Source organism: Miniopterus schreibersii (genome assembly GCF_964146895.1).
Source record: "Miniopterus schreibersii genome assembly, chromosome: 12".
In the NCBI taxonomy this organism is placed as follows: Eukaryota; Metazoa; Chordata; class Mammalia; order Chiroptera; family Miniopteridae; genus Miniopterus; species Miniopterus schreibersii.
In genome coordinates, this window is record NC_138112.1 from 68,064,022 (window position 1) to 68,091,714 (window position 27,693).

Sequence of the window (27,693 nt, forward strand, 5' to 3'; positions counted from 1 at the left end):
TAAGAATTCTTATGAGTTTATTTGAGCCAAACCAATGACAATTGCTGGGAAGCAAAAATTTCAACAGATTGGAAAAAATGCTCCAGAAAATGGCAGTTTTACCACTTATTTTATACATCAGAATCAAAGGGGAAGTCGTAAAGGGTTGCATGAAATCCACTGGTGACAGATCATGGAGGAGGGAGAAAGCAAAGGGGGGATGAATCTCTGGAATTGGGTAAAAAGTAAAACAAGCACATGCTTCCTTTGCACAGGCAGGTAGACAGTTGACAGCTGACAGTTAACAACAAAGGGGATCTGTGGTCTCTGCTCAGGTGTGGTGGTTGTGCTTGGAGGGCTTGGCGCGGGGAGAAAACTACTCTGATATTCCAAAGGTATGTTGTCAAGTATGTTATCATAGATGCAAAAGAAGACAACAGGCTCAGTTAAGGCAAAGATCGACCTTTGTTAGGGAAAGTTACCGCCCTAGGACATGACTACCTGCCATGAACCACTTTCAGTTGGGAATTTTTAATTTCAGACCATCCCAAGTGGTTACGTTAGGCCTCCGAGTGTGTCAGGCCACGCAGGCCTTCCCTGAGCTCGTGAGGTTTAGTACGTGGCGCTTTTTCATCCACACCCAGCCCATACTCAGACTTTCCCAATTATCCTAACTCGCTTTTACAGTTTTCTTTACATGTAGTTGTTTGTCGCCAACATCTTTTTCGACCCAGGGCAGTTTTCACACACCTTCATTTTCTCTTTGATAACATTAGCTTTTTAAAACACCACGCCGATTAGTAAAATGCCCACCCTTTTCATTTCAATCTTTGTGTCCTTATATTTTCAGTGTCTCAGCTCCTGGAACTACTGTTAAGTTGCTGACCTGTTGCTAAACCCAGCTCAAGACCAAGTAACAAACATCCTGGGTCAACGAGCAACTGCTCCGGAGACTTGACTTCCTCGTGGTGACCAGACCATCTGAATTCTTCATCTTGACAGGAACCATCCATTTCCACAACCAGCGTTCCCCAATTTGCACGCCTAATCAACCCCAAGTGACCTAGCCGACATCTCTCCTTTTCATGGAGGACCTTAATGAGAACAGCTCTCATGGTCTTGCCCTTTATAACTAAACTCTGCCTTTCCTTGTTCTCTCTGGAGCACAGTTTCAGTTGTTACCCGAATCTGTGCCCATTACAATCCATCCTGTTTCCACACCGAGAGGTTCAGCAGCAATCCAACCCTCTCTCTTCTATGCGTCCCTCCCATTTGATGTGAAGCCAGTGAAGCAATTGTACCGATTGTAACTTTTAGTGTCAAATGTACCTTCACTTACCTTTCTGCCTGCATAAGTCCCTCTCACCCCCCCAAGTCAGAGCACTGTTTCAAGGCTAGCCCTCAATAAATCCTAAATAAAACTTTTCTTACATTTACAGAGAGTCTGTTTTCTTTCCCTTGGCAGCCCTGTCCAGGATTCCCAGACAGGGTCCCCTGACAACCAGGGCTGACAAAGAAAACATTCGCAGCACCAGCAGAGCATTGCTGAGGAACCCATAAAAGCCCCTTTTAGAGAGATGATCATTTTGAACATGGGCCAAGCCCAGGGAGGAGTAGCCCACCTCAAGGCACTAGCCACAAGAGGTCATTCCTTCCCTCAAGGCCTCCGGAGGGCTGGGCAGCAGGGAGGTCAGGCAGCCCCCACACCCCCAGCCCTTAAGGTGCGGGGCAACCTTGCACCATGTGACCCGGCCCATCAGGGCAGCCTGGTCGGCCTAGTGGGGTCACCCGACCCCAGGGCAGACAATCAGCAGGCTGAGCTAGGTGTGGTGAGCGGAGCCAATCAGATTCTCTCTCAGGAACTTGACCTGGGAGCACCTGGTGGTGGGGAGGGAAGGGGCCACAGAACAGGATGCAGGATCAGAGACTTGGGGACTGTCCCAAGCCCAGTGGTGAGGAAGCAGGAGTGCCAGGGCTGGGGGGGCTGGAAGCAACAACGCGGAGGAAAGATGTGAAGAGCAGAGAGGTAATGAGGCTGGTTTTAAGATTGGTAAGAGCATATACTGAGTTTCTTTATGGCAAAGGTTTGCTTTGGTTTGCTTTGAACTCTGGCGGCTGAGTCTAGAAGCTCCCCTGGGTCTAGTTCCAGGCCAAGGTCCTTCCTGTCCTATGGATCCTGTTCTTGTATATCAATCAGGTCTGTCACCCTTGCCCCGTATATCCTCACAACCAGAAAAGCCCATTATCTGAGATAATAGGCGTCGGGCTCTGTCTCCTGCGAGGCCAAGAACGCAGCCCGCAGAGAAAGTGAGAGAAAGTCACCAAAGGGCCAGGGCACAAACTGGCATCACCAGGAACAGAGCTCAGCCGTGCCCTCAACGGACTTCACACCAGGCAGTTCTTGCTGCATTTCCCCCAATAAAATCTTTTTATTGGGCTTTATTTAGTTCTATGAAAATAAGCCTTATTATAAAAACAGAATGAAATCCATAAACCAAACCTCAAAACCTCTAGCAAAACAAGACCCCCTTAATGTATAAAGTAAATGCTATCAGGGCAGTCCCTTCAACTCATTGCTTTTGTCGCTTGTTTCTTGAGATCATGGCTCCAATGAGGCCGGCAGCTGCCAAGCCCACACCTGCGATGCCAACTGCCGCGATGGCATCTCTGACCTGCAAGAGAGAGGAGGGTGGATCAGACTCTGTCAGGAATCTGTGTACAGGCTGTACATTCAACGAGAACATTCACCTTAGAGAGCCGCACATGCCCCTTGGTCTCCTTAACAAACTCAGAAGTCAACAAATATTGGCAAGGAAATGGGGAGAAGAGGGCAGGATGGGGAAAGAGTTGGGGGATGGAGCCAGCTGGCCAGGAATCTGTCTGGACAGGAAGAGGGAAACTCGATTTGCACTGCGGGTATTTAAAGCACATAAATCCCAGAGGGTGTCTGTGGAAAGGACAGGGAAATGAAGCCTTATTATAAAAACAGAATGAACATAGTTGAGATCCTGGCTGGCCAATGGGGAGCCCTTGAAGCTGGAATTGCTACTGAATACTCAGTGAGCTATGACCTCCCCGAGAGCAAGGACCTCACGTGCATGGCTGTAGCCCCAGTGCCTGGCCGGGCGCAAGCGACACCAATTCCTGTGACAATGCAAAGGGAGAGCAAGCTCCCTCTTCAGCTCATAGCAACTGTTCCCGGTGAAGGCACACGGTCCAAATCAGCAAAGCTGCACTTTTCCCCACTGAAGGCTTGAAAGAGTATCCTGAACACAAATCACGAAATCTCACCCCAAAACCAAGCCAGGCATTTAAGCAGAATCAAGAACAGCAAAGGAAAAGATTCTCAACCAACTTATGCCACGAAGTCCAATGAAGAGTGTACCACAAGTCCCAGGACTGAGAACGAAAATGTAGGCTCGGTACCCAAAACCCACCCCCTGGCGTGACACGGTCAACACTGCCCTGGCTAGGCTAACCACAGAGCTCGCCCAGGTTGTATATGTTGTGGCTGCCACAACCCCTACATGCCCAATGTAGAGAACTTGGAGGTCTCCTATGGCTGTGTGCATGTGTGTGCCCCATAAATGCACCCAGCGCTGCTGTGTGAGGCGCCAGGAAACACACCAGCCTAACCAACCGCACAAGGCAACCAGCACTGGTGCTCTCAGCAGCCAGGACATACGACGGCGACACTGGATGAAGCTGCTGCTGGGAGGGTTGACTGCTGCCCGGTCCTTAACCTTTCCTCTAAGGGCAACGGGGCACGGCTGCGGGCAGCCACGGCTCTGTTGGGTTAACCTGCTAGAAGCCTGCATCAGTCCAATTGCACCCCGCGTTTTCCTGGCTCAGCTCCGTGTCAGGGTGGGGGAAACGGTTTGCAGATGATGGAGGAGGCACAATGTGCCCCTGGTTCTCCACAGAACCTCAGAGTGTGAGGAGAAATGCTGATGCAGCTGGTTCCTACAGAAGCTACTTTGTCAAGGAAAACAGCAGCCCCGTTGTCTGCGGTCATGCTTTGGGCAGAGTTAGAGTATAATGAAACACCAGAAAGTGGTATAGTTAGTCCTGGGGGGTGCATATTTTATGGGGAAGACGACAGGCCCGAGAGTCAGAGCTACTTCAGATGCCAGCAGTGGTTTCCTGGTGCAAGGCTGCTGGGTCAGCCCAGCCACGGGGCTGCCATCACCTGAGTTCCGATCATGAAACTGGCTGCACAGTGTGGGTCATGGGTCTTAAATCAGAATGCTATGCAGGAATGCTAAGAAACCTTTTTTTTTTTTTTTTTTTTTAAGTGGACAAACTGAAATACTATCAGAATACAGAAAATTAGCTGTTTACGCTACTACACAGCTTCTCTGAGTTAAGCCCCAGAACTGTTTCTGGGGAAAAAGAACATTCTAATGTGCTTTCTTCAAATTCAGTAACGTTCTGAGTGGGTAAAAGAACAGTGTTATTCTCAAAGGAATTGGATTTGGACGATTAGAGGCTGCAAAATAAAAATGGGTATAAAGTCTTTGTATAGAAATTTGGCTTTAATATTTACAGTAATATAAAAATAATCCCTTGTAATTTATCCAGATTTATGTAACATATGCATTACCAATGGCCACATCTTCAGTTTCTATTTATCTGACAAAAAGTAGACTTCACTACGAGTGTAGCTCCTAGTTGCTTTTTATTTTTTTAAATATATCTTTATTGACTTCAGAGAGAGGAAAGGAGATGGAGAGAGAGACAGAAACATCAATGATGAGAGTCATTGATCGGCTGCAGCCCGCAACCCGGGCATGTGCCCTGACCGGGAATCAAACCCTGATGGCCTGGATCCTAGGTCGACGCTCAACCGCTGAGCCACGCCCGGCCGGGTGCTCCTAGTTGCTTTTTAAAAAGTACTATTCAGCAGGCCAAAATGGATTGGCGAGAAATGTTCAATGTGATGAAAAGCAAGGACCTACAACCGAGACTACCCAGCAAAGCTGTCCTTTAGAATCGAAGGTCAGATAAAGAGCTTCCCAGACAAGGAAAAGCTAAAGGAGTTCATCACCACCCAAACGGTACTACATTAAATGTTAAAGGGTCTTCTTTAAGAAGAAGAGGGGGGGAAAAGGAAAACCATGAACAATAAAATGGCAATAAATACATATCCATTGACAAATGAATCTAAAAAGCAAACAAGCAAAACAGAAACAGACTCATAGATACAGAGAACATTTGACTGCTGCCAGATGGGAGGGGGTTGAGGGGATGGGTAAAAAGGTGAAGGGATTTAGAAGTACAAATTGGTTGTTACAGAATAGTCACGAGGATGTCAAATACAGCCCAGGGAATATAGTCAAGAATATTCTAATAACTATGTATGGTGCCAGATGGGTGCGAGATTTATTGGGATGATCACTTAGTAAATTATATAATGTCTAATCACTGGGGGGGAACACCTGAGACTAATATAATATTGTATGTCAACTATAATTGAAAATTTTTAAATGATTTAAAATGAAAGAAAAAATTAAATTAAAAGTACTATTCAGGCCCAGCCAGGCATGGCTCGGCGGTTGAGCGTCGACCTGGGAACCAGGTGACGGGGGTTCGATTCCCGGTCAGGGCACATGCCCGGGTTGGGGCTCGATCCCCAGCGGGGAAGTGCAGGAGGCAGCTGATCAATGACTCTCTCTTCATTGATGTTTCTCTCTCTCTCTCCCCCTCTTCCTTCCTCTCTCTGAAATCAATAAAGACATATTTAAAAAAAAAAAAAAAAAGGACTATTCAGTATGAAGGCTTATTTACAAAAGCTGACTAAATATGCCTTTTTTGGGAGCCTGAGTATTTTTAGGTAGGTGGAAAGTCAGGGAATCATTTTTTAGAAACTCTTAAGCATATAGAGCACAAAGTACATTTTAGTCTAAATCCATTGCTGCCCTTTCTAACCGGTAAATTAAATGAGTCATAAATATTCTGCTGAAGGAAAATCTAATCTGCTTCAAAGAGCAAAACACAAATAACCGTAATGACTGACCAGATTATTAAAGGCACATAAAAATGTCCTCATGTGTTCAACGAAGAGGAGGGTTGCCACTTTGACAGCACTTACAAAGGAAAACACTGCTAGACATTTCCAAAATCTACTAAGCCCACCATCTCTCACGGGACGGGAGGCATGCGGAGGTAACGTTTTAGCGTGGCCACACCACGTATCCTGACCGTTACTTGCCTAGGCCAGCAGTTCTCACGTGGGGACGGATTTGCCCTCTAGGGGAACCTGGAAAGAGCTGCAGACATTTGATTCTGGTCGGGGAGCGCTACAGGCAGCTGGCGTGTAGAGGCCACAGATGCCACTAACCACCTTGCAGTGCCAGGGCGTCCTAACAGCGAATGATCTCCAATGTCAACGACCCAAAACGTCAATACTGCTGAAGCTGACAGACCCTCATCCTCGGCCAAGAAATGGAAGGGGGGGGCTTTGGAAACAGTACAGGTGGCACCTCTTTTTGTTTTGTAACACATTCTGGTTTCGTTTCCTGGGAGGGTCCGAGAGAATTGTTTATGCTGCTTTATTGTTGTGTTGTCAGTTTTCGCCCTTTCAAGTGGGTGGGTGGTGCGCAGGGCTAAAGCCATCGGAAGAAAAGTGTGATGTGTCCAATGTGCATGTTTCATTTTGCAAGAAGAGTTGAATTATTGTTTCTATGAAGAGTAAATGACAGAAACTATTTCTTAATTATCTCACTATCTCAAAGTTGGAATTGTATTTAACTGCTCTTAAATAGTATTCGTGCCTATCACCTATCAACATAGGTATTTACAAAATTATGTAACAATTTTGTATTGACACATAATTATTTATATAAACTTGTGAGTCTGTTTTTGTTTTGTTTTGTTTTGTTGGTTAATCCTTACCCGAGGATATTTTTTCCATTGATTTTTAGGGAGGGAGGGAGGGAGGGGGAAAGAGAGAGAAACACTGACGTGAAAGAGACACATCAACTGGCTATCTCCTGCATGAGCCCCAACCAGGAACGGGGATCGGACCTGCAACCCAGGTATGTGCCCTTGACGGGGAATTGAACCCGAGACCCTTCAATGCATGGGCCAACACTCTAACCACTAAGCCACACCAGCCAGGGCCTGTGAGTCTATTCTTTAGTCTATTAATAATCAATGAATAACAAAAAATTAGATGACTAGGAGATATTTTATAAATCTACCAAATCTTCCTAGTGTAGCACCCTAAATTTCATAGGGTATCTTACTGCTTTAAAGTTTCTATACTAAGTTCTACTTGAAGTTTATTTCTGCATAGGAGTATGGAGACTTGCCTGAAGTAGACGCCACATATGAATGAGGACCTCAACTGTTAGGCAGTATCATCAATAATGAAAACAGATTTATTTAGCATAAGTTTCTCTTTTTTATGCTGATACTGTCACCGCTACTTTTTTTAAAACTTCTATTATACCCAATCTATCAATAAATGTTAAGTTTTCTAATAAAAAATAAATAAATAAATAAATGGAAAGGAGGGCAGAGAAGAAAATCAGAGGAGCAGTCTAGGGGTCCAACAACCGAATAATTGGAGTTCCAGAATGAGAGAAGAGAAAATGGAAAATTTCCCAGAACTGAAGGAATGGGGTTTCTAGAATGAAAGAAGTCATCAAGTGCCCAGCACAATACATAAAAACAGATCCACACAGGTGTATCATAGTGAAATTTCAGATAAAGAAAGATTCTATAGCTTCTGGAAAGAAGAAATAGATCACATACAAAGGATCAAAAATCTGAGCCATTTCAGACTTCTTGACAAGAGCATTAGCTAGATGACAATGAAGCAATGCCTGCAAAATTTTAGGGGGGAAAATCATACTTTTGCATCAACGAGCATCTAAGAACTTTTCCAATGTTTACACACACACACACACACACACACACAAATGGTACTGAAGTGACGAAGGGGAGAGGAGGGAGTGGGAACAGGAGGTTGGTTAGTTATCCAGGAGAAAAAAAGATTCAAAAAAGAGGGGCCATAGCCAAAATCAAACTTAGTAAATGAGCAAAACTGCGTCCCCTGGGGCCTCCTGGATTGAGCCTTGGGTTGCAGCAGGGCTGAGGACAATGTTTTTCATAAGCATGAAAAGCTGTGTCCAAAGACCTAGGCTTCAAATCCCACTGCTGCTACTTAGCAGCACAGTTGCAGATTCCCAGAAAAAACACAAGTACCAGGTCTGGAAACTCAACACAGAGTTGTTACTTAAGTGCCGTGAGCCTCGGTTTCTCCATCTGTAAAATGGGAATAATAAAACCCGTCTCTGTCCTGTGGGAAGGGTCCATCTCAGGGCCAGGCAGCCAGGGAGGGCTTGGCAGTGGCAGTGACTGTCATGGCTGTGACATCACCCCCTAATGGCATGGGTCTGCTCTGTAGACTGGCACGTCTCCCCACCCGCATCCCTACCCTGACTGTCACTCCGTCGAGGGGAGGGATTGTGTCCCTGCTATTTTGTCTAGTTCATGTCTCTGTCTCCGCCTCAGCCAGGCCCACACAGATGTCCAGCCACTGTCAGCTGAATGAATGGTCTGGCTCCCGGGGACAGGGACACAGGCTGAGGACGCACCTGGTCGCTGCGGGGGACTCCATAGCGCAGCTCGTTCACGAAGTGCTCACAGTTGTCGCTCGTCAGCTTGTAGTGCATCTCCTGCCCCACCATCTCCTCCGCCCGCCGGACGATTTTGCTGGGCGGCAGCGGCACGTACTTCTTGTCGTGTTTGTTATTGACTTGGTACTTGTCCTTCCCGGCCACAGAACAGAGCAGCTCCTTCTTCACTATGGCCTTGTCGGTGAGGGCGGACATGATGCTGGCCGCACCAGCTCCCGCGATTTCACCTGCGGTTCACAAAGGACACAGAGCGATGGTCCTGGGCAGGCCCGGGGCTCAGGGCGGGCTTCGCGCCGGGCACCCACCCTCGGCACCATCCATAAGAGGATGAGCTGATGTGGAAGGGGAGGGTCAGACACATGCTGTGTGGCTTTGGAGAAGAAGCTTGTGGTCTCTGGACCCTGGTTTCCTTATGTGAAGTCAGGAGTAGTGAAGTTCCATGATTCGTGGTGATTATTTTTAACCTAGAGGGCTGGTTTTCTACACCCTGTGCCGCCTCAGTGGCCCTCTTGGTCATTCGATGTGGGCCCTGAGCACACCCACCTCCCTGGGCGAAGAGGGTGTGAGCCTCCAGTGCTTCTATCGGGGCTACACTTCCTTGGCATATACAAGGCTGACTACTGCAGGAAAGGTGGATGGATTTGCCCTTCTGGGAGCAAAGGGACCAAAACCCCATAGCTGCTCCCTGAGATGTGACACCAGGGAGGCCCAGTGGGTTCACCAGCACAGCCCTGGCCAAGGCTGAGGGGCTGGAAGGGGCAACATAGCTCCAATAGTGAAACTGCTTCAAAGAAAGCAAGTCTGGGGTCACTATGACGACCAGGCTGGCGGGGAGGGAGAGCTGATGCCAGCACAGAGCCCGGACACCCTTCCCAAGGCCGCCAACCTGCACTGTGCGCAGGGCACGCTCCCGTATGATGACTGAAAAGGCAGTGGGTACCAAACAGGTGGGCCTAGAGAAGAGGCTCCCTCTCCCTCAGAGAGCCACTGTGGCCCTGCTGGGATAGGACCCCCGGCTCTCCCTAGCAGGGGAGGCTCCCTGTTAAGCTGGGCAGGCGTCTTCCACTGTGACACCGTATGACAGCAGCAAGCAGTGGCAAGAGGGGCCGATCAAATTCCAGGTCCTCCTCTGCTTGGCTTTCCAAACAGGACTATACCTGTTTGCCCTGTGTGCGATCCTGAGATTTTAGAAAATCAGGGGAGCCTGGCCGGCGTGGCTCAGTTGGTTGAGAGTTGTTCCATGCACCAAACGGGTGCAGGGCTCAATCCCCAGTAGGGGGCACGCAGGAGGCAGCTGATTGATAGTTCTCTCTCACTGATGTTTCTCCCCCTCCCTCTACCTTCCCCTCTCTCTAAAGTAAATTTTTAAAAAGTCATATTTAAAAATAATAAAAAATATTTTTAAAAAAGAAAGAAAACCAGGGGACTTTCCACTTGCTACCAACAGGGCAGAAGATGCTTGAGTGGTTCACGGGAGTAAATAAAAGAGATGGTGCCATGTGTAAACCCAGAGTGTGTGAAGAGAGTCAGCCCTTTGGTGGGGTGGGTGGCAGGGCTGGGGCTGGAGTGAGGCAAGTAAGATGCCTGAAGCAGCCCTGCCAGCGTGGCTCAGCGGTTGAGCATCGCCCTGTGATCCAGGAGATCTCGGTTTCATTCCCAGTCAGGGCACATGCCTGGGTTTCAGGCTCGATCCCCAGTGGGGGCGTGCAGGAGGCGACCAATCAATGACTCATCATTTATGTTTCTCTCTGTCTCCCTCTCCCTTCCTCTCTCTGAAATAAAAGCTTTTTTAAAAAAATTAAAAATTAAAAATGTCTGGAGCATAAAATTTCAGGAGGTACCAACTCTCAGACCAGGCAAGTATAAAGTCACCCCTAAGAGTGAGGCCTCCTTAAACTCTGCACCCTGGGCGCCACCTGGTGGGTAGTTCAATAGTGCACAGGCTGGCAGTCAGAAGCTCTGGGTTCTGATTCTACCTCCATCACTGGGTGGTCCTAACCAGTAACTTAACCTTGTCAAGCCAACGCTGTGGGTAATCCCCAAATACACACTACAATTGATACAGGAACACACATCAGTATAGTAATTTAAAGTTACTTTAAAAATTTATTTCAGTTCTTAAAGTTAGTCTATTAAAGAAAATAAACAATTGTAGAAAGGGCATGTGGATATGGCAAACGATTGATGGCTAAACTTTGGGGAACATCAGACTGGGCATCATTAAAGGCACATCGTGGTTAAAGGCACAGAATCCAAAGTGGGACAGCCAGGGTTCGAGTCCCACCTTCACCACTTACGTGCTATATGACCTTGGCAATTTGCTTACCTTCTCTGAGTCCCAGATTCCCTGTAGAACAGGGACAATAACAGTCCCTCCCTGTCCCTACCACACTGCCAAGGAGCTGCAAGGATGAAAGCAGCCGGCCACATAAGGTGCCTTCCCCGGTGCCTGGCATGAGGTGAGTGCCCAGCACATGTTAGCTGCCGTCATTCTTGGGGTTGTTCCCTCAGCTACCTTCCAATTCTAATTTCTACCATTTTCTCAGTAGCCTGAGGTCAGTCCTGACCTATCTTGCAAGGTTCCTGGGAAGCTAGAATGAGAAGCTGCTGTAGAGGCACCTTTTAGGAGCATCACACACCCAGTGATCCTTGGCACCCCTGGGCGCCCAGACCCCCACCACGCCTTCCCTGCCTCCCTCCACCCGTTCCACCCACTCAGTGCAGTCAGTAACCAATACTGAGGCCCTGCTATGTGCCAGGCCTTGCCCGAGGTGCTGGAGATAATGGCATAAACTGCCCTAAGTAGCTCACATTCTAGTGAGAGGACACTGACTCCAAACACACAGACAAAACAAGGTACTTTCAGCTACTGAAAACGCTACGGATCAGGGCAGGCGAAGTAATCCAGGAGAGGGTGACTGGGGAGGGGGCACCAGCTTGGACTGGGGGGCCACCAGGGAACGGGCATTTGAGTTGAGACTTGAGTGATGAACAGGAGGCAGCTGTGCCGAGATCCAGGCAAGAGCACCACAAGCAGATGGGCCAACAAGAGCAAAGACCTCGGGAAGGAAAGAGTGTGGCCCATGCAAGACGCAAGGGGGCCACGGTGGCTGAAGTCTAGAGACTCAGGAGGGGCTCCGAGGAAGAGGAGGGTCAGAGAGGCGGGCAGAGGCCGGACCATACCAGGTACGAGGAAGACGAGGGTCAGAGAGGCGGGCAGAGGCCAGACCACACCAGGTACAGGGAAGACGAGGGTCAGAGAGGCGGGCAGAGGCCGGACCACACCAGGTACGAGGAAGACGAGGGTCAGAGAGGCGGGCAGAGGCCAGACCACACCAGGTACAGGGAAGACAAGGGTCAGAGAGGCAGGCAGAGGCCAGACCACACCAGGCCCCACAGTAGACAAGAGATTTGCTCTATGGGGGTTAGAGAGGGGACATGTGAAGCCGAGGGGCGCTTGTTTTACCAACAGATCTTACATTGGTTTCTATGCCAATAGGAACAGCCCAGTAGAAAGGGGAAAGATGACAATACAGAGAAGGTGGGAAGCCTAAGGAACAAAGAGCTTGTGAAAGTAAGAGGAGGGGGTCCAGGACCCACACATAGGGCTGGCTTTTTTTTTTTTTTAACATATCTTTATTGATTTCAGAGAGAGGAAAGGAGAGGGAGAGAGAGAGACAGAAACATCAATGATGAGAGAGTCATTGATCAGCTGCCTAGCCCGCAACCCAGGCATGTGCCCTGACCGGGAATCGAACCCCAATCTCCTGGATCCTAGGTCGATGATCAACTGCTGAGCCACGCCCGGCCGGGCAGGACTGGCTTTTTAAATAAGAGCATGGACACTTGTTGCATTTTAACAGAAGAAAAGATTCTGTGGGTGCAGATAATGGTGGTTTGGTTAATCAGGGGTGGGGAAGATGACATCTGCTCTGGTTACTTGTGATTTCTCTGTAAGTACAGGGGGAGGCCATTAGTCAAAGTAAAGGGGTGGGCAAGCCATGTCCTAGAATGGCCCCGGCAGCCGCACTCAGCAGCCCAGGACTGGCACAGACCCGATGTCCGGCAGCAGAATAGATAACAGACTGCGGTGCATTCACATCAAGGAAAAGACTGGGCAACGAAAATGTGAGAACTGCTGCTACTCACAACACGGTGACTCTCACGGGCCCAGGAAAGAGGCAAAGCTGATCTGGCAAGAGGAGCTGGAACGGCGGCTGCCGTTAGGGAGGGTGAGGGGACACTGGCAAGGCGTGTGGAGGGGAATGTTCAAGATCTTGATCCGGGTCATTGTCACAGGGATGGAGACCGTTTTTTAAAATTCATGGACTATATCTGTGCGCTTATTTATGTTATATCTCCATTTAAGTAACTAGCTTAAGAAAGGGGTGGGGAATTCTCACGACAACTCTCCAAGTTCAGTGTTCTTAGCCTCGTTTACAGACAAGGAAACCAAGGCTGGGGAGTAGAAACTGGATTCACGGCCAAGTTTGCTGCTCCATACCCATGCTCTTGGAGTCTTACACTTAAATGCTGAATGTGTTCTATTCAAAGTCATAGTATGTAAAACCTGAAAGGCAGAGCTGCCCCCTTGGGAGCCCACCTCAGCCCGGCTGCAGAACCCCTAGGGTTCTGAGGAGCAGAGTTTGAAAACCATTGCACCAGACCAAATTGCCTTCTTATAGCACTCAGGAACCAACTGCCAGTTAGGGAGCAAAGAGAACATTGGGGTCACCTTTGCCCACAGCTCCCCATCTCCCTCTCCTCCCAGCCCCAGCACAGTGGAGACCCTGGGCATCCTTACTTGGTGGGGCCAGGTGGACCACATATCCATCACCAACGTAGATGGCCCAGTGTCTGTAGAGGGGGCGGAAAATCTCAATCAGGTCTCCAGGATTGGGCTCTGGCTGCAAAACCAAGAACAGGACTGTTAGAGGCGGGTCTAGCGAGACCGTGGAACCATGGGGCAAAGGCTGGGGTCCCTGACAGAAGCTGTCAAATCAGATACATGTCCCACAGACACTTTGAGACCTGGCTGAGGACCTGACCAAGAACTGGTAGCAGTCTCTGGCAGTGACGTCCTCCTGGCTGCTCATCCTGATGATAAGAGGGAGGGTGTATGTGTGTATGTAAAGGAAAACTATTCCTCCTCTCTGCTATACCCACATCAACATGTGTGGGTTTTCCACACCAAGCAAGCCAATCTTCAGTGAACTCTAACACCCCAGAGTTAACGCAGACCCCACAAGTTAAAGGCTCGGTCCCACAAGACTGCCCCCCCACCGCAATTCGGGTGCCAATCTCACGTCCAAGTTGTCCCCTGTGCTTCTAACCCACCAGCCATAAATTGGGAGTTCCCACAGACCCCTCCTCAGGTTCAGTCATTTCCTAGAGCAGCTCACGGAACTCAGGAAACCAGTTTGCTTACTCGATCACCAGTTTATTACAAAGGGATACAACTCAGGAACAGCAGATGGAAGAGACGCATCGGGCAAGGTGTGCCGGGAGGAGCACAGGGCTCCACACCCTCTCCCAACACCTCCACGTGTCCGCCAATCCCTTAGACTGGGGTTTGTTATGGAGGCTACAGTATGTAGGCACAATTGATTAAATCACTGGCCATCAGTGATTGACTCAACCTCCAGACTTCTTTTTTTTAATCCTCACGTGAGGATATTTTTTCCATTGCCTTTTCAGAGAAAGTGGAAGAGAGAGAGAGAAACATCGATGTGAGAGACATATCAATTCGTTGCCTCCGGCACGCGCCCCAACCAGGGCTAGGGATCGAGCCTGCAACCCAGGTATGTGCCCTTGGTCGGAATTGAACCCGGGACCCTTCAGTCAGAGGGCTGATGCTCTAACCACTGGGCCAAACCGGCCAGGACAGGAAAGTTCTTTTTAAAATGAGGTGGACAGAAGTGGACTTGCCCACAGAGCCCTGCGCGCTAGTTAGAAGCAAGGGCCCGCTGTTCCATGGCACGGAGGAGATCTTCTAGACGCGGCGCTGAGTGGAAAAGTGAGAATGAGCGCTGCAATACAACACCCCTTACGTAAATTAAAGATGTCCACACAGAACCCAGCAGCACATGTCTTATGAGAACCACCCCTGAAAAAATAAATTTAAAAAAGCAACAACTAAAATGGAATCATGCAAACTAAAGAACAGCACATTGAACACTCTAGGATGCTGGCCACTGGGAAGACGGAGTCAGGGGTGATGGCAAAAAGGAACCAAAAACCCAAAAAAACCCAACCCATAAGAGAAGGGGGCCCGCAGCGGGGACAGGCTGCCATGAACTAAGGGTATGATTCACCTTCTAGCACTAAAATCTAACTAGAGGAACAATGACTTCACAATATACACAAGCCAACTCGGCTGAATCAAAACTAAGAACGCGAGAAACCCCGTTGTAAACTTAGAAGTACAAAGTCTATAATCCACAGGCCAAATTTGTGCCTCTGCTTATTTTTGCGGGCAAGCTAACACTGGTTTTTACACTTGCTCAACGGTTGGAGGAAAAGTCAAAAGAATACTATTTGGTGACACAAGAAATTCAAACTTCAGTGTCTATACAGGTGTCCTGGCCCACGGCCGCACCGGGCACTCGCATTTACCTGCTACACAGCGGGCTGCTTTCTACACAGCGGAGTTGAGTGGCTGCGGTGGAGACATATGGCCTCCAAGACCTACAGTCTTCACTCGGGGCCTTTACAGAAAGTTTGCCGACTCCTTAGATAAAGGGATCAGCAGCGCCGCCTCCCTCCCTCCACTTGATCCCCAGGCGTGGGAATCGGGGTCCCCTGTTGCCAGGCGCTTCTTCCCCAGGAACCATGGACACCAGCAGGAAGCGCCAGGAAGAGCTGCCTCTCCAGGGCAGGGCTGGGCCCCCAGGCAGTACAGGACACAGGGCACACCGGGTGACAGCGGCGAAGCTGAGACTCTGCGCCCACGGGACTACAGAACAAAGAGCCCTTATCCTCCCGCAAAAGCAGGGTCACAAAGGGCTGTGCAGCAACCATTTTCCTTAGCAAGCAAATTGAGGTGAAATTTCTGGCCTCCAAACGTCACATTGGAAAAACGACCTAAACAACCATTAATAAAACCAATTGAGAGGAGATTAAAGACAGCGGTGGACTGAGTGGAAGCTACACTGACACTCTCCCGGGACCAAACTGGAATGACAACTAAAATATAGAAAAACCACCCTGAATAATTAACTGCAATTGCAGACGAGCTGGAGAGCACCCTCATAACCAAGGAGGAAGAGCAGAGACCACATAGAGACTGGCGGGAAGTGCGGAGACGTGAGAGGGCTGGCTGGGCTCCCACAGTCAGCACTGAAGGTCCAGAGGGAGATCTCAGCTGTGGGGGGTCCCACTGAGGACTCTGGGGCCTAAACCCCAGGCTGGGCTCCCCAGCCAGTAGCACCAGAACTGAGACAGGTGCCCACATAACATCTGGCCCTGAAAAGCATCGGGTTTCTGTCTGCCAGGGAGAGATGGCTGGAAATGCAGGCACCCTCTTAAAGAGCCAACTCACAGTTTTGTATGCAGCCACTCACCTTGGGCTCCAGCAGAGGGAGGGCAGAGTGGACTGGAGCTGTGTGAGGAGAGTCTGGGGTTGCAGGCTCTGGAGATAGAGCTCACAGGGCACCCCTCTGGATTCCTGTGCTGAATCGTTCCCCCATACTGCAGAGGACATCTTTCTCAGGCAGACAATTTGCAGCTTTTGCCTGGGGGTGGAAGCAATTGCCCCACCCTGCTGGAAAACCTCTGCCCTACCCAGAGGAGTGTCTACAGCCTGAGGCTCATTAAGAGAATCAGATTAATCAGCCTGTAGGCAGAGGCAGACCTCAGAGTGCTTTGAGTCTTTGCCTGATCTGCTTCTGGACCTGGGCCTTGGAAAAGCAGACTTTGGTGTGCATCTTGGTCCTGTCCAACCGCACCCAACCCCAGGAGAGGGGACCTCAAGCTGAGGGTTGTTGATAGCTCCAAACAGGGTACTCAGGGCCAGTAACAAACTGCGTCTGACACTGGCCTGCACCAGAGACCCTCCAAAAAGATTGAGAGTCCTTGCACGCCTAATACATAGAAACAAATCCAAATAGGCAGCCAAAATAGAGAGACAAAAAAAAAGCACCAAATGAAAGAACAAGAGAAGTCTCCAGAAAAAGAGCTAAATGAAATGGAGATAAGCAATCCATCAGATATAGAGTTCAGAATACTGATTAAAGGATGCTCAACAGCATGAGAAAAGATATGGACACTATGAAGGAAATTAAGAATGACATAGCAGACGCGGAAATAATCGGAAAAGGCATGTTGAAAAACATTACTATCCCCATTTTTGCTTAAAATACATTTTTATACATTTATAAAGCAAAATGTATTATACACTATGTATGATCTGAGGAAATGACAACTAACTTGTATATTATGTACTGTGGGAGGTTGGGACTCAGGGACTTTCACATTTTATGTTATATGATTTAATTGTTTTTTTACCAGTATGAATTACTTCCATAATAAAAAAAATTAAGATTTTTTAGGTGGGCAAAAATCCCTCATGTTGATGAACTTGTGGTTCTTTAACTGGAAAAGGTAGACATTGTCTGTCACCTTGAAACCAGCTCCCTTGTGGAACCTGCCACTATGACCATGTTAATGCTGCTTAAAAGTAAGTAATACTTCACTGTAACATAAAACCACAAAATAATTTTTAAAATAAGACAGTGGGATGTGTATCAGATCTTGGAATTAGGAAAGACACTCTAAGGATAAAGGCCAAAGAAAAAGGCATAAAGTAAAAGATTAAAAGGTTTTATAATTTTTAGCCCTGGCCGGTTTGTCTCAGTGGTTAGAGCGTCGGCCCTCAGACTGAAGGGTCCCAGGTTTATTGCAGTCAAGGGCACGTACCTCGGCTACAGGCTCGGCCCGTGGGCACGTGCTGGAGGCAACCAACTGATGTGTGTCTCTCACATCAATGTTTCTCTCTCTTCCTTCTATTCTCTCTGGAAAGCAATGAAAAAAATATCCTCAGGTGAGGATTAATAAATAAATAAATAATAAAAGGTTTTACAACTTTTTAAATGTTAAAGTTCTTATTATTGAAAGTTTCTATTACCGCCTGTTATGTTCATATTCCCTTTTAAGGGAAAACGATCCCCACAATCCCAGGTGCCCAGGCAGCTGTGTTCTGTACCATGGAATGGGACCAGCCTCAGCCGGATGGACCAGAAGGCACGGCCCCCAAGCAGGTCAGCGTCCTATGACCACCTCGAGAAGCAGAGCTGGCCTAACCAAATGCTCCCCTTCCCTCCCTCCCTCCCTCCCTCCCTCCCTCCCTCCCTCCCTCCCTCCCTCCCTCTCTGTGTATGTGGTTCAAAAATCTGAACCAAGAAATGAAAAAACAATAGCTTTTTGGCAGTAGAGGCTAAAACTGAAAAGTCATGATGTAGAGGAAGAAGAAAGACCCCAGTGGAGCATGGACCAAACCAGGGGTGGGAGGAGAGCATGCCAACTCGGACCAAGCAGAAGCCCCTGTTGACAGCGGGAGAGAAGGGAGCAGGCATATCAAGAAAGCGAGCTGAGTCCCACCAATGCGGACGGCAGAGCACTGGGGTGGAGATGCAGACTCCAGGGGCTGGGATGCCTGCAACCACCTTGATCCTGAACTGCCTCCCAGCTCTAGGCCCTGGCAGGCCCGGCCTTATTACAGCTCCTGTTCTCTGATTTTCACAGAATCCCCTTACGTCTCCACATGTGTCCTTAAACTAAACCTTCTTTACTTGAACTAGCTTAAGTGGGTGGCTTATTCCTTAAAACCAAAAGAGCGAAGGCAGAACATCCTGTGCATGGAAAAAATACCCCAAACAAACTATCTTGACCAACTCGAAGAACATGACAGAAAAACGGTTAATATCTTTAATATATAAAGAGTTTTTATAGATCAATAATAATAATAAAAAAGATTTCAACACCAAAATAGAAAAAACTGGACAAAGGGCATGATAATTTTAAAAGGAGCAATATGTATTATCATTAATACAACATATTCTATCTCACTACTAATGAAATAAATTCAAATTAAAAACTAGTTTGAGAGGAATTAAACATGAATACTAAATACAGGAAAAGATGCAGGCAAACAGGCACTCTCATCCACTGCTGCTGGGGATGTAAGTCAAATTATAACTTGTCTCGCTAACCTTAAAAATATTAATGAGGCGGGGTGTGAAGGAAAGAGGAGCCAACAAGGACCCCCGAGGCTTCTACCAGAGCAACACGAAGGCCAACCAGGCAGCGGGAAACAAACGCAGAGGCTCGGGAGGCGGTGAACGCGGGTCGGGAGGTCAGGAGAGTGGCCTGGGGTGAGGGTCACTGGCGCCATCTGGGAAAACAGCTTCTACTGGGAGCACAAGCCTGGCTGAGAGCACCAGAGGAGAGGAACTGGAGGTGATGCCAGAACAGGCGGCACCTGAGATTTCTGCGGAGGCCTGAAAGGTGAGAGGGACCCGGCGTGTGGCAGAGAACTGAACCCCATCCTACACCCCCTCACACCCCCTCACGCCCCCTGCCACGGGAGAAGGCTGAGGGAGGGAGTGACCTGAAGGGCATGGAGGGGGGCAGGTACACGGGGTGGGGGCCTCAGGGTGCTTTGGGATTTGGCCAGCAGCAGGGTCCCCGAAATGAAGCGGGAGGCTGGCTTTTTTTAAAGATTCCAGGTGATTCTACTGTGCAGCCCAGAGCGAGAAGCACAGGAGAGGGTGTCTGAAGGGGGCAAGGGGTAAGACTGAAAGGTGAGTCTGAGGCGGGCAGCCATGCCTCATTTTGCAGGAGGGAAACTGAGGCTGAGATGAGGTCACCCGCCCAGCGTCAGCCTGAAATGGCCCACCACAAGGACAGGGAAACAGCCTCCAGCCGGCCCGCGGTGACCCTGCGCCAGAGGGCCGTGGTGCTGGGCAGGACTGGAGAGGAAAGCCTGGCCACTTTCAGAAGGATTTTCAACCCAAGGGTTGAAACACAACAAAAAGCATGTTTTTCCTTGGAGGCCACTAAGGAAGTATATTCCAACCCACCCACACTCAGCTCCCTCTAGCCGCATCAGGCGTCTGCTATTTTGGTTTTTGAGTGAAATATTTCAGGCGTATACAAAATGCAGAAAGTAGGCTGAGCACAACCGCCCCGGGTTTCAGTCAAGATGGATTTAGTTTTCAGAAACAGCAGACTGATTACAGCCTTGGGGCTCCAGAGCCAGACAGCCTGGGTTCAAGTCCCAGCTCTGCTACTTACTAACTGGATAGCCTGGGGCAAGTTACTCAATTTCACCCAGTCTCAGTGTCCTTAGCTGTAAAATGGGGGTAATTATAGCACCTGATTCGTGGAGGTCTCCTGAGGATTAAATAAGTTCATACCTATGAAACCCTCAGCAAATACCATCCGGCTCATAAAGGGTTTTTTTAAAAATTGTTTATTGATTGATTTTTAGAGAGAGAGAAACACTAATTTGTTATTTCACTTACTTATGCACTCTTTGGTCGATTCTTGTCTGTGCCCTGGCCAGGGATTGAACCCACAACCTTGGCATATCTGGACAACACTCTAACCAACTGAGCTACCCTACCTGGCCAGGACATAGAGGACGGTTTTTGCTGCCACTGTTCTAGTTTTGATGTGGAAAGGCCGCAGACAGCTCTGGGTCTAGGTGGAGACACTGGAGGTTGTGAAACCCAGCATGGAAGCAAGTTCTCTCCCTGCTGTGATGAAGCTTGTGATAAAAAAAAAAAGGACCAGAGTCCCATGTGGATGCTGAGAAGGGACTTGCCAGCTGGGAAAGGGGAGTTCCCGTGACATTTTAGGAAGAGAAGAAAGCCCTGAGGAGCTGGCCATCAATCCTGTCTACCTTGAGGCTGCCTTTCAGAGCCCCACCGAGACTGAGCCCCTCTCTGCAATATTGCTGTGTGACCTTTAGGCATCACTTAACCTCTCTGAACTTCTTTGGTAAAACAGGCTATTAAGACCCAACGGGGAGGGTCTGTGTGAGAAATAAATAAGGTAACAGGGGAAGCTGTAAAACCACTTCTGCCCAGGAGAGGGTTGAGGCGTATGAGGAGGAGGCCTGACTGCCCAGCCTCCCCAGCTTCAGGCCCAGAGGGAAGATGGAGGAGGGGTTGAGCTAACACATTACCTCTGCTCTCGTCAGCTGCTGGGAAAGGGACAATGTTGGTTCCAGCAGGCACCAGGCCCAGTCCCAGCCCCAGCAGCCCAAAGGTCATGGGTATTCGGGGGGGGGGGGGCTCATCCACCCTCCCAGGCTCTTGCCCTCCAGGCCCCAGGCCTGTTCTATGTGTCCAACCCCACCCCATGTGAATCAGGACTGCCCCCCACGCATCTGGAAACGATCAGGCACTACTAGGGGTTTTTATGTCTAGCATCCGTACAGCGGTCCATTTTACAGACCAGGAAACGGCTCAGAGATGGGAAGTAACTTGCCCAAGGTCTCAGAGCTCTCCAAGAAGCAGTGCCAGGTTCCAAGGCCAAGTTCTTTTCCACAAAACCAAGTAATTCACATGAAGGTTCTGGCATCCGATGACAACCGCATGGAACACGGTGCCTCTACATCGCTGCACTCTAGGCCTGAAATTCTCTTGGCTGTTCACTGGCAAACTCCTCCTCGACCCTCGAGACAGGTTCAAGGTCTCCACCCCCTCCGGCGCTCCCCGATGCCCCAGCACAGAGTGTTGCTGTTGCCTCCAAGGCTGCAGCCCTGTTGCCCAGTGACTAGAACTGGGCTGAGCCCATGGGAAGGAGTGATCACGTTCCTCGCCCAGCCCGCCAGCCAGCCTGAGCAGCCAGCCTGGCACACACAACGTGCCCAGCAGAGGCTGTGGCCCTCCCAGCCTGCAGCCCCTCCAGGAGCAGGAACCCCTGCTCTTTGGAGGAGGGTCTTCTTCTCCCTGCTCCTCTCTGCACCTTAACTGGCTCCACAGAGCTCTGTCAGAACATCAGAGGGTCAGGGAGAAGCCCAGAAGAGAGTCTAAAAAGTCAGAAATCAGAGCAGGCCCATCAATTTCCTCATTATGGACTCGGTTTCACGTCCCCAGCAGCAGCTGCTCAACAAGACAGATTAAAAACAGGTGGGAGGAGGGGGCGCAAAGGCTCAGGCCTACTCACTCTAAGCACATTTGGCAAACAGGAGAGAAACAGGGACACACCAGCACTGGCACTGGCACTGACCAGGAGGTGACCCAGGCTGGTTAAAGGGCTCAGAGAAACGTGGGCCCCATGGTAGACTCGCAGCCTCTCCATCTCAGGGACATCCAGGGAGCTGCTATAACAAGTTAACTCTTGTCAAGCCCTCAGCGTCGGGCAGTGACACACCCAGAGTGGGGAGGTGGCAGCCGTATTCCCTGGGTACAAATAGGAGTTGTCCATAGAGAATTTTAAAACAACGATAAGACACACCAAAAGTCAGTCTCCTGTTTATTCTCTCCACGTGCTGACAATTTTAAAGACCATCAGCGGTAAAATACAACTCTCCCCAGAGCTATTTCATTGCTCTGAGTTTTATTTCTGCAGATTTAAGTTCTATTTCTGAGATTAAATAAAATATATGTGAGCCTCAAAGTAGCCTGTTTTCATTTCTTTTTCTTTAAAAGCCTTTGTCTTCTACATGGAAGTTCAATCCGAGAGCACCCAGTTAGTCAGCCCCCCAAACACATTCAGCTACAGTGTCTGTTCCAGCGGAAATTTCCCAAATAGCTTAGCATGGTCTGAGCTCACTTTTGACAGGATTTGTGTCAAATCCTGCGGCCCTACATTTTCCTGTGTTGAAACAGAAGACAAAAGAGTCTGCCCTTCCAGTGCCAAAAGAAACCAAAACTGAAGTGTTTGAAAGCCTGAGTCATTTTCACAGAGAACTAGACTCTCATTCAAAAGCAGTGGATTAAACAAGAATCTCCATCACTCGGCCATTTTCTCTGATTTTTGCAGAAGAAAAACGGGGGAGAACTTTGCCAAATAAGATAAAAACTTATGATGACTTTTCTGGTGAAGATGTTTTAGTAAAAATGTTTCAAATGTGGAGATATTGAAACATCATCAGAATTGATTTTTTAAAAGATATAGGCAGTATTGCAATTTCTGGACTGTATTATGAAATGGGGTTTTTAATGAATCTCTGACAAACTTATCCTAATGTTTAAGGCTTTTCCTATTTGTATATCTTGTTTCATATGAGAGAAGCTTTTGAAATTAAAATTAATAAAAAGTGTTCTTCAATCAACTGTGAGCAATGATGGCTTGACAAATCTAGCTCTACCAAATTTTGAACATTAATATGCAACGATAGATTTTTTTATTATTTTTTTTAAAGATCAACTTTGTCAAAGTCATAGACAACTTTTCAGAAGTTAAATTTCCAAAACGGAAACTGTGATGTTAATTCCCTTCTGTGACCAACCTATATGTAAGGATAACTTTTTTTCAAAAATACATTAAATCAATTAAAAACTATTAACCCATTACTTTTCTCTATTTTTCTCTATACTTTATTTTTCACTTTTTTATTTTTCCACTGGCATGAGTTCATATAAAGAGCTCAACAAAAATGTTTACTGTTTCTTTTCTGGACATTATCATTATTCATCTCATTATTATTACTGAAAATAATGTCAGATGAAAGAGAGGAGTATTTAAAAATGACCACTCCAGGTATCAAATGTGCTGGGTACACCCTGAGGCCAGGCACTTGGGGAGCTGTTTACCTGGACTGAACTGAATCATCATCATCATAGTGAATTATGGCTGAGCACTTCGTACGTGTGCAAAGCACTGTTCTGAGCACTTTCTAAGTATTAAGTCGTGAAATCTTCACTGGGGGGAAACAATGAATTTGAAACTTGACCCAAGTTCCACAGCTAGGTGCCCGAGGGGGCGCAGGGGAGAACAGGTGCCAGGTGGGTCTGCCTCCAAGGCTGCACTCCGCCCCTCTCTGCAGCCAGCGGTGGGAAATCGAAAGGGGGCATTTGCTAAGCCCTTTTATAATTTCTGAACCACATCGCAGGTTTGAAAAAGGAAAAGTGAAAGCTGGGCAACTGCTGACAGAGGGGGTCATGAGGCCCTCAGCTGAGACCAGAAAAAGCCACTGTGATCAGACCCAAGAGGGGCCTGGGGCAGCAGTCCAGCCCTGACCTTTAACCCCGCGGAGCCGGCCCAGGGACTGGTGTGTCTCAGGAAGGCAGCTCGGGACCTCGGGGAGCAAGGCGCCCCTCACTGCCTCCCTCGTCCTGCGGGTTCTGCCTTCCTGGGGGCCTGGTTTTAAACCTGCCCGTGGAAGTTCAAGTCCTGAGACAACTGCAGCAGGTGCCTGCTGCCCCCAAGCGACACCTGACGCCCAGGGCGGGTAGAGGTGCGGCCTCCCTGAAGTGATAACTCTGGCTCCAGGACGAGTCACCACTAAAACTCGGCCCCGCCCGCAGCCCACGTCGGCTCCAAACTTACAATGGGCGCCAGCATCTTCTTTCCTGCGGTGGACCCTCAATCTCAGGCTGGAGTTTGCTTTATCGGCTGCGTAAATGCCTGAGGCAGGGGGAGCAGGGGTTCGTTATGTCATTAACAGGTAGCGGCGTCCCCAAGATCCCAGGGGACGGTGACTTCTAGCAGGGAGACCGTGCAGCTGGTCTCCGATCCTTCGGGCAACAACCGGCCCCCTCCCTAGGAGTCCCTCGCTCGCCCCCCAGCCCTGCGCGAGGCTGTGAGAGGACGAGCCCCCCGATGGGGGCGCGGGAGCTTCCCCAGCGACCCGCGAGGCGGGGGCGCAGCTGCGGGGAGCGCGCCAGGGACGCGCAGCGGCGCCACCCGGCCCGCGGAGCTCGGAGGCGGCAGCTGCTCCCCGACTTGCTGGCTCCCGCCTCCCCCGACTTTCCGTCCCCGCGCAGCCCGCAGGGGCCCCAGGGGCCGCCCCAGCTCCTCACCCTGCCTCGAGTCCCCGGGAGAACCGCGAGAACCGCTCCGCCTACCGCGCAGGCTGAGAGGCGGCGCGGCCGCAGAGGCAGAGGGACCCGGTTTAGAGGCCACGGAGTCCCGCCCAGCGTGAGGTCACCCGGCCCCTCCCCGGGGACAGGACAAGAGCTTCGCGGAGCTTCAGGCCCGAGGCAGGGACCGCCCACTCCAGCCTCGGACTGACCGGACCCGCTGCCGCCCACTCACCCGGCGCCTCCCTCCGCGCGCCTCCTCCCGGGAGGCCCCCACCCGGCCTCCGCTTTATGCTCGGTCCCTGCACACACGTCACACGAGTGTAAGCAGTTCATCTCCTCCACTAGAGCGGGCTTATAGTTTTAAACTATATTAAATAAAGGCATTAGAAGACAAGGGTCTAGCAGAGAGTACTTTTTGTTTTGTTTTGTTTTTTTAATATCTTTATTGATTTCAGAGAGAGGAAGGGATAGAAACATCAATGATGAGAGTCCGCATTGATAGGCTGCCTCCTGAACGCCCCCAACTAGGGATCCAGCCAGCAACCCCCGCATGTGCCCTGACGGGAATTCCAACCGGGATTCGAACCAGGATCTTCTGGATCTTAGGTCGATGCTCAACCGCTGAGCCACACCAGGCTGGGATAAAGTACTTTTAACTATTGGGTCTTATGCCATCAGATACGCCCCTAAACCTGGCACACAGTAGGCATCCCATGAATGGATGAATAAATTGAATGACCAAACACAGGCCCTTCCTTACACTGGGCTGTGACTCCACAAGAGTAGAACCAGCTCCAGTCCATCTCCATGTTTCCCCCACTCCCAGCCAGCGCTGGGCCTTGGAATCAGGATGCTTGCGCCAAACCCTGGCCCTGTCACTTGCTAGCTATAGGATCCAGGCACCCTTCCCTCTCTGAGCTTCAGTTTGTTCGTCTGTAAAATGGAGTGATGATACTGTACAACATGTGAGATAATACATAAAACTACATTCCCCAAAGGGAGAACAACAAATGGAATGGTACTTATAAAGTGCTGAGCCCCATGTCAGGCACGTGGTAAATCATGTTATTAACATGAGCAAGGCTTCAGGTGTTATTCACCAGCTTCCCAACAAGGAGAGTCAGAGGCCCCGTAAGTAAACACCAGAGCTTTCTGTGCATTACTACTCACCCCACAAAGTGCTGTGCACGTGGAGCGAGTGACCAGCTGTAAGGCAGTCCAAACCTAGGATGGCCAAGTCTGCTTTTAAGGAAACCAGACTTTCTGCCCCTCCCTACTCTGTTTCCAGAATTGCTCAAATGTCACATCCCTTATGTGTGTGTTTTTTCCTGTCATATTGCTGTGCCAAAAAAACCCAAAAAGCATCAAGAGGGGCAGGGATGTCAGGGTTCTATATTGTTACCTTTCAAGCTGCTCTAAAGGAGGAGCTGTGTGAGGAAGGCCCCAGGCCTGAGAAGCTACCACTTGATGCCAGCACTGTCAACAGGATTGTCCTCAACCCATTCTGCATTGTCACCACTGTACAGGTGGACAGCCACACCAGAATCTGTCACGTGCCTCCAAAGGCTCTGGTGTTTTCTGCAACCATAGCTATGGAATCCTGCTGTGTGGAGATTCTTTGGGGGGTTTTTTTTGCACTTGTGAGCATCTAATGAACTTCCTTCCATGTGGCTTCAAGCTTCTGGGACTCAGGCCTCACCAACACCCTTCATCTTCTCCTCAGCTCTTCTGCTGAGAACTTGGCCTTCACCATGACTGCTGTGGGACTGCTCCCTTCCCCAGAACTCTATAGTAGCCAGGTCGCACGTCAATGATAGGAGCAGCTCGTCCTGTTTTTGGCAGCATTTACATGTCTGCTCAGTGACCAAGGCAGACAGTTGGGCAGAAGCTCTGGTTCCTCTTTAAGTGATCATGCCTCACACCAACTTTCCCAAAGGAACCTGGGTGATATCTGTCAAAGTCAATCCTGTGATGGATGATGCAAGCCCCCAGCCATACCTCAGCCTCCGGGTGCTTCCTGTGCTTGCCGATGCGGCAGTGGCTGCGGCCTACATGGCCCCGGAGTTCCCAGCTCTTCCTCAGTCTGGATAGCACGTCGGTGGTCAAGATGCCCCATGTGGGGATTCTGAGCAGGTGGGTAGGAGTGGAAGCAAGGCCAGAGCTGAGGAAAGGGGGTTGGGGGAAAGTGGGCAGGCAACGGCATTTACAGGAGGCTGTTTGCAATGCTTCTTTACATGAGAGCAGAACCATGGGAGCATTTCGTGATAACATCAGGGTTTCTGTCGCTTAACAGCAACTCTCAAAATAGGAGCGTCTCAGGGAAAGTGCTCCATCTGCCACCTGTACCTACTCTGTACACGTACCCAGGCTACTCTGGTGAGGCTTTGTGAACACACCAATGTTGACAGTTTGCTCTAAACAAAAAAATCAGATATTCTGAAAGGTGAAGTGTAACTTCCCCTGAACCCCCCAGCTTTGAAACCCCTCAAGTCCTATTAAGAGGCAAGAACAGATCCCCACTGAGAGACCCTGAAGAGCTTCCACTGTATTGTGTGCAGCACAACCACCTCTACTCCCCTTAAGGGACTATCCTGAAATGTTCCAGGCACTCATTCCACTGTGTGTTAAGTGGCCAGGCCGGGGAACTGGTAACTGCTGTGGACACTCATTTTTGTCTGTCCAGCATTCTCTAATTTGGTGACTGTGGGGTTCTGTTGGGGCTGCCAATCACAGTACCCTATCACCCAGACTAGAGACACATGTGACCTAAGTCTGGCTGGTTATTGTGCCCTAGCCGCCAGACTAGTGATTGGCCCTGGAAGGAGCATATGCCCCAAGTCAGACCAATAAGAAGCTTTCTCTAGGCTGGAGCTATATATATATACACACACATCCTTCAAATAAGCAGTGGGTAAAAAAAAAAAAAAAAAAGTCTCTTTCCTCTGGGGATATAAAAATAGGATGATGTAAGCCGGGAACCATTTGTGCCTGCCCTCCCCTGAAGCAGGATGGAAATCCTGCAAGAGCAGATAATTTGGCCACTGCAGACTTAAAAAAATAACCTGCTGGCATTTGATTTCTTCCAGTACCTG

At 49.3% G+C, this 27,693-nt stretch overlaps 1 protein-coding gene and 1 pseudogene across 2 annotated transcripts; both read right to left on the reverse strand.

The window, feature by feature from the left end:
- On the reverse strand, positions 1–24,739 carry LOC308564821 (phospholipase A and acyltransferase 3). The gene is made up of 5 exons (XM_081153579.1): positions 24,599–24,739; positions 24,126–24,203; positions 13,429–13,531; positions 8,583–8,851; positions 1–2,651 (listed from the first exon to the last, which is right to left on the reverse strand). The coding sequence occupies exons 2-5, from the start codon at positions 24,138–24,140 to the stop codon at positions 2,550–2,552; spliced, it is 489 nt and encodes a 162-aa protein (XP_081009705.1). The 5' UTR covers positions 24,141–24,203; positions 24,599–24,739; the 3' UTR covers positions 1–2,549.
- A 1,550-nt stretch (positions 24,740–26,289) lies between these two features.
- LOC308565604 (large ribosomal subunit protein uL15 pseudogene) lies at positions 26,290–26,851 on the reverse strand (annotated as a pseudogene). The gene has a single exon. The product of its transcript is annotated as a large ribosomal subunit protein uL15 pseudogene (transcript).
- Positions 26,852–27,693: the final 842 nt, after the last annotated feature.

Bases quoted from the DNA above. Each gene is read 5' to 3' on its own strand.
- LOC308564821 (XM_081153579.1), bottom strand. The intron at 8,852-13,428 runs GTAAGGATGCCC...TGTGAACCGCAG, and splicing joins GGTCCACCTGGCCCCACCAA to GTGAAATCGCGGGAGCTGGT. The intron at 2,652-8,582 runs GTGCGTCCTCAG...TCTCTCTTGCAG, and splicing joins GAGTCCCCCGCAGCGACCAG to GTCAGAGATGCCATCGCGGC.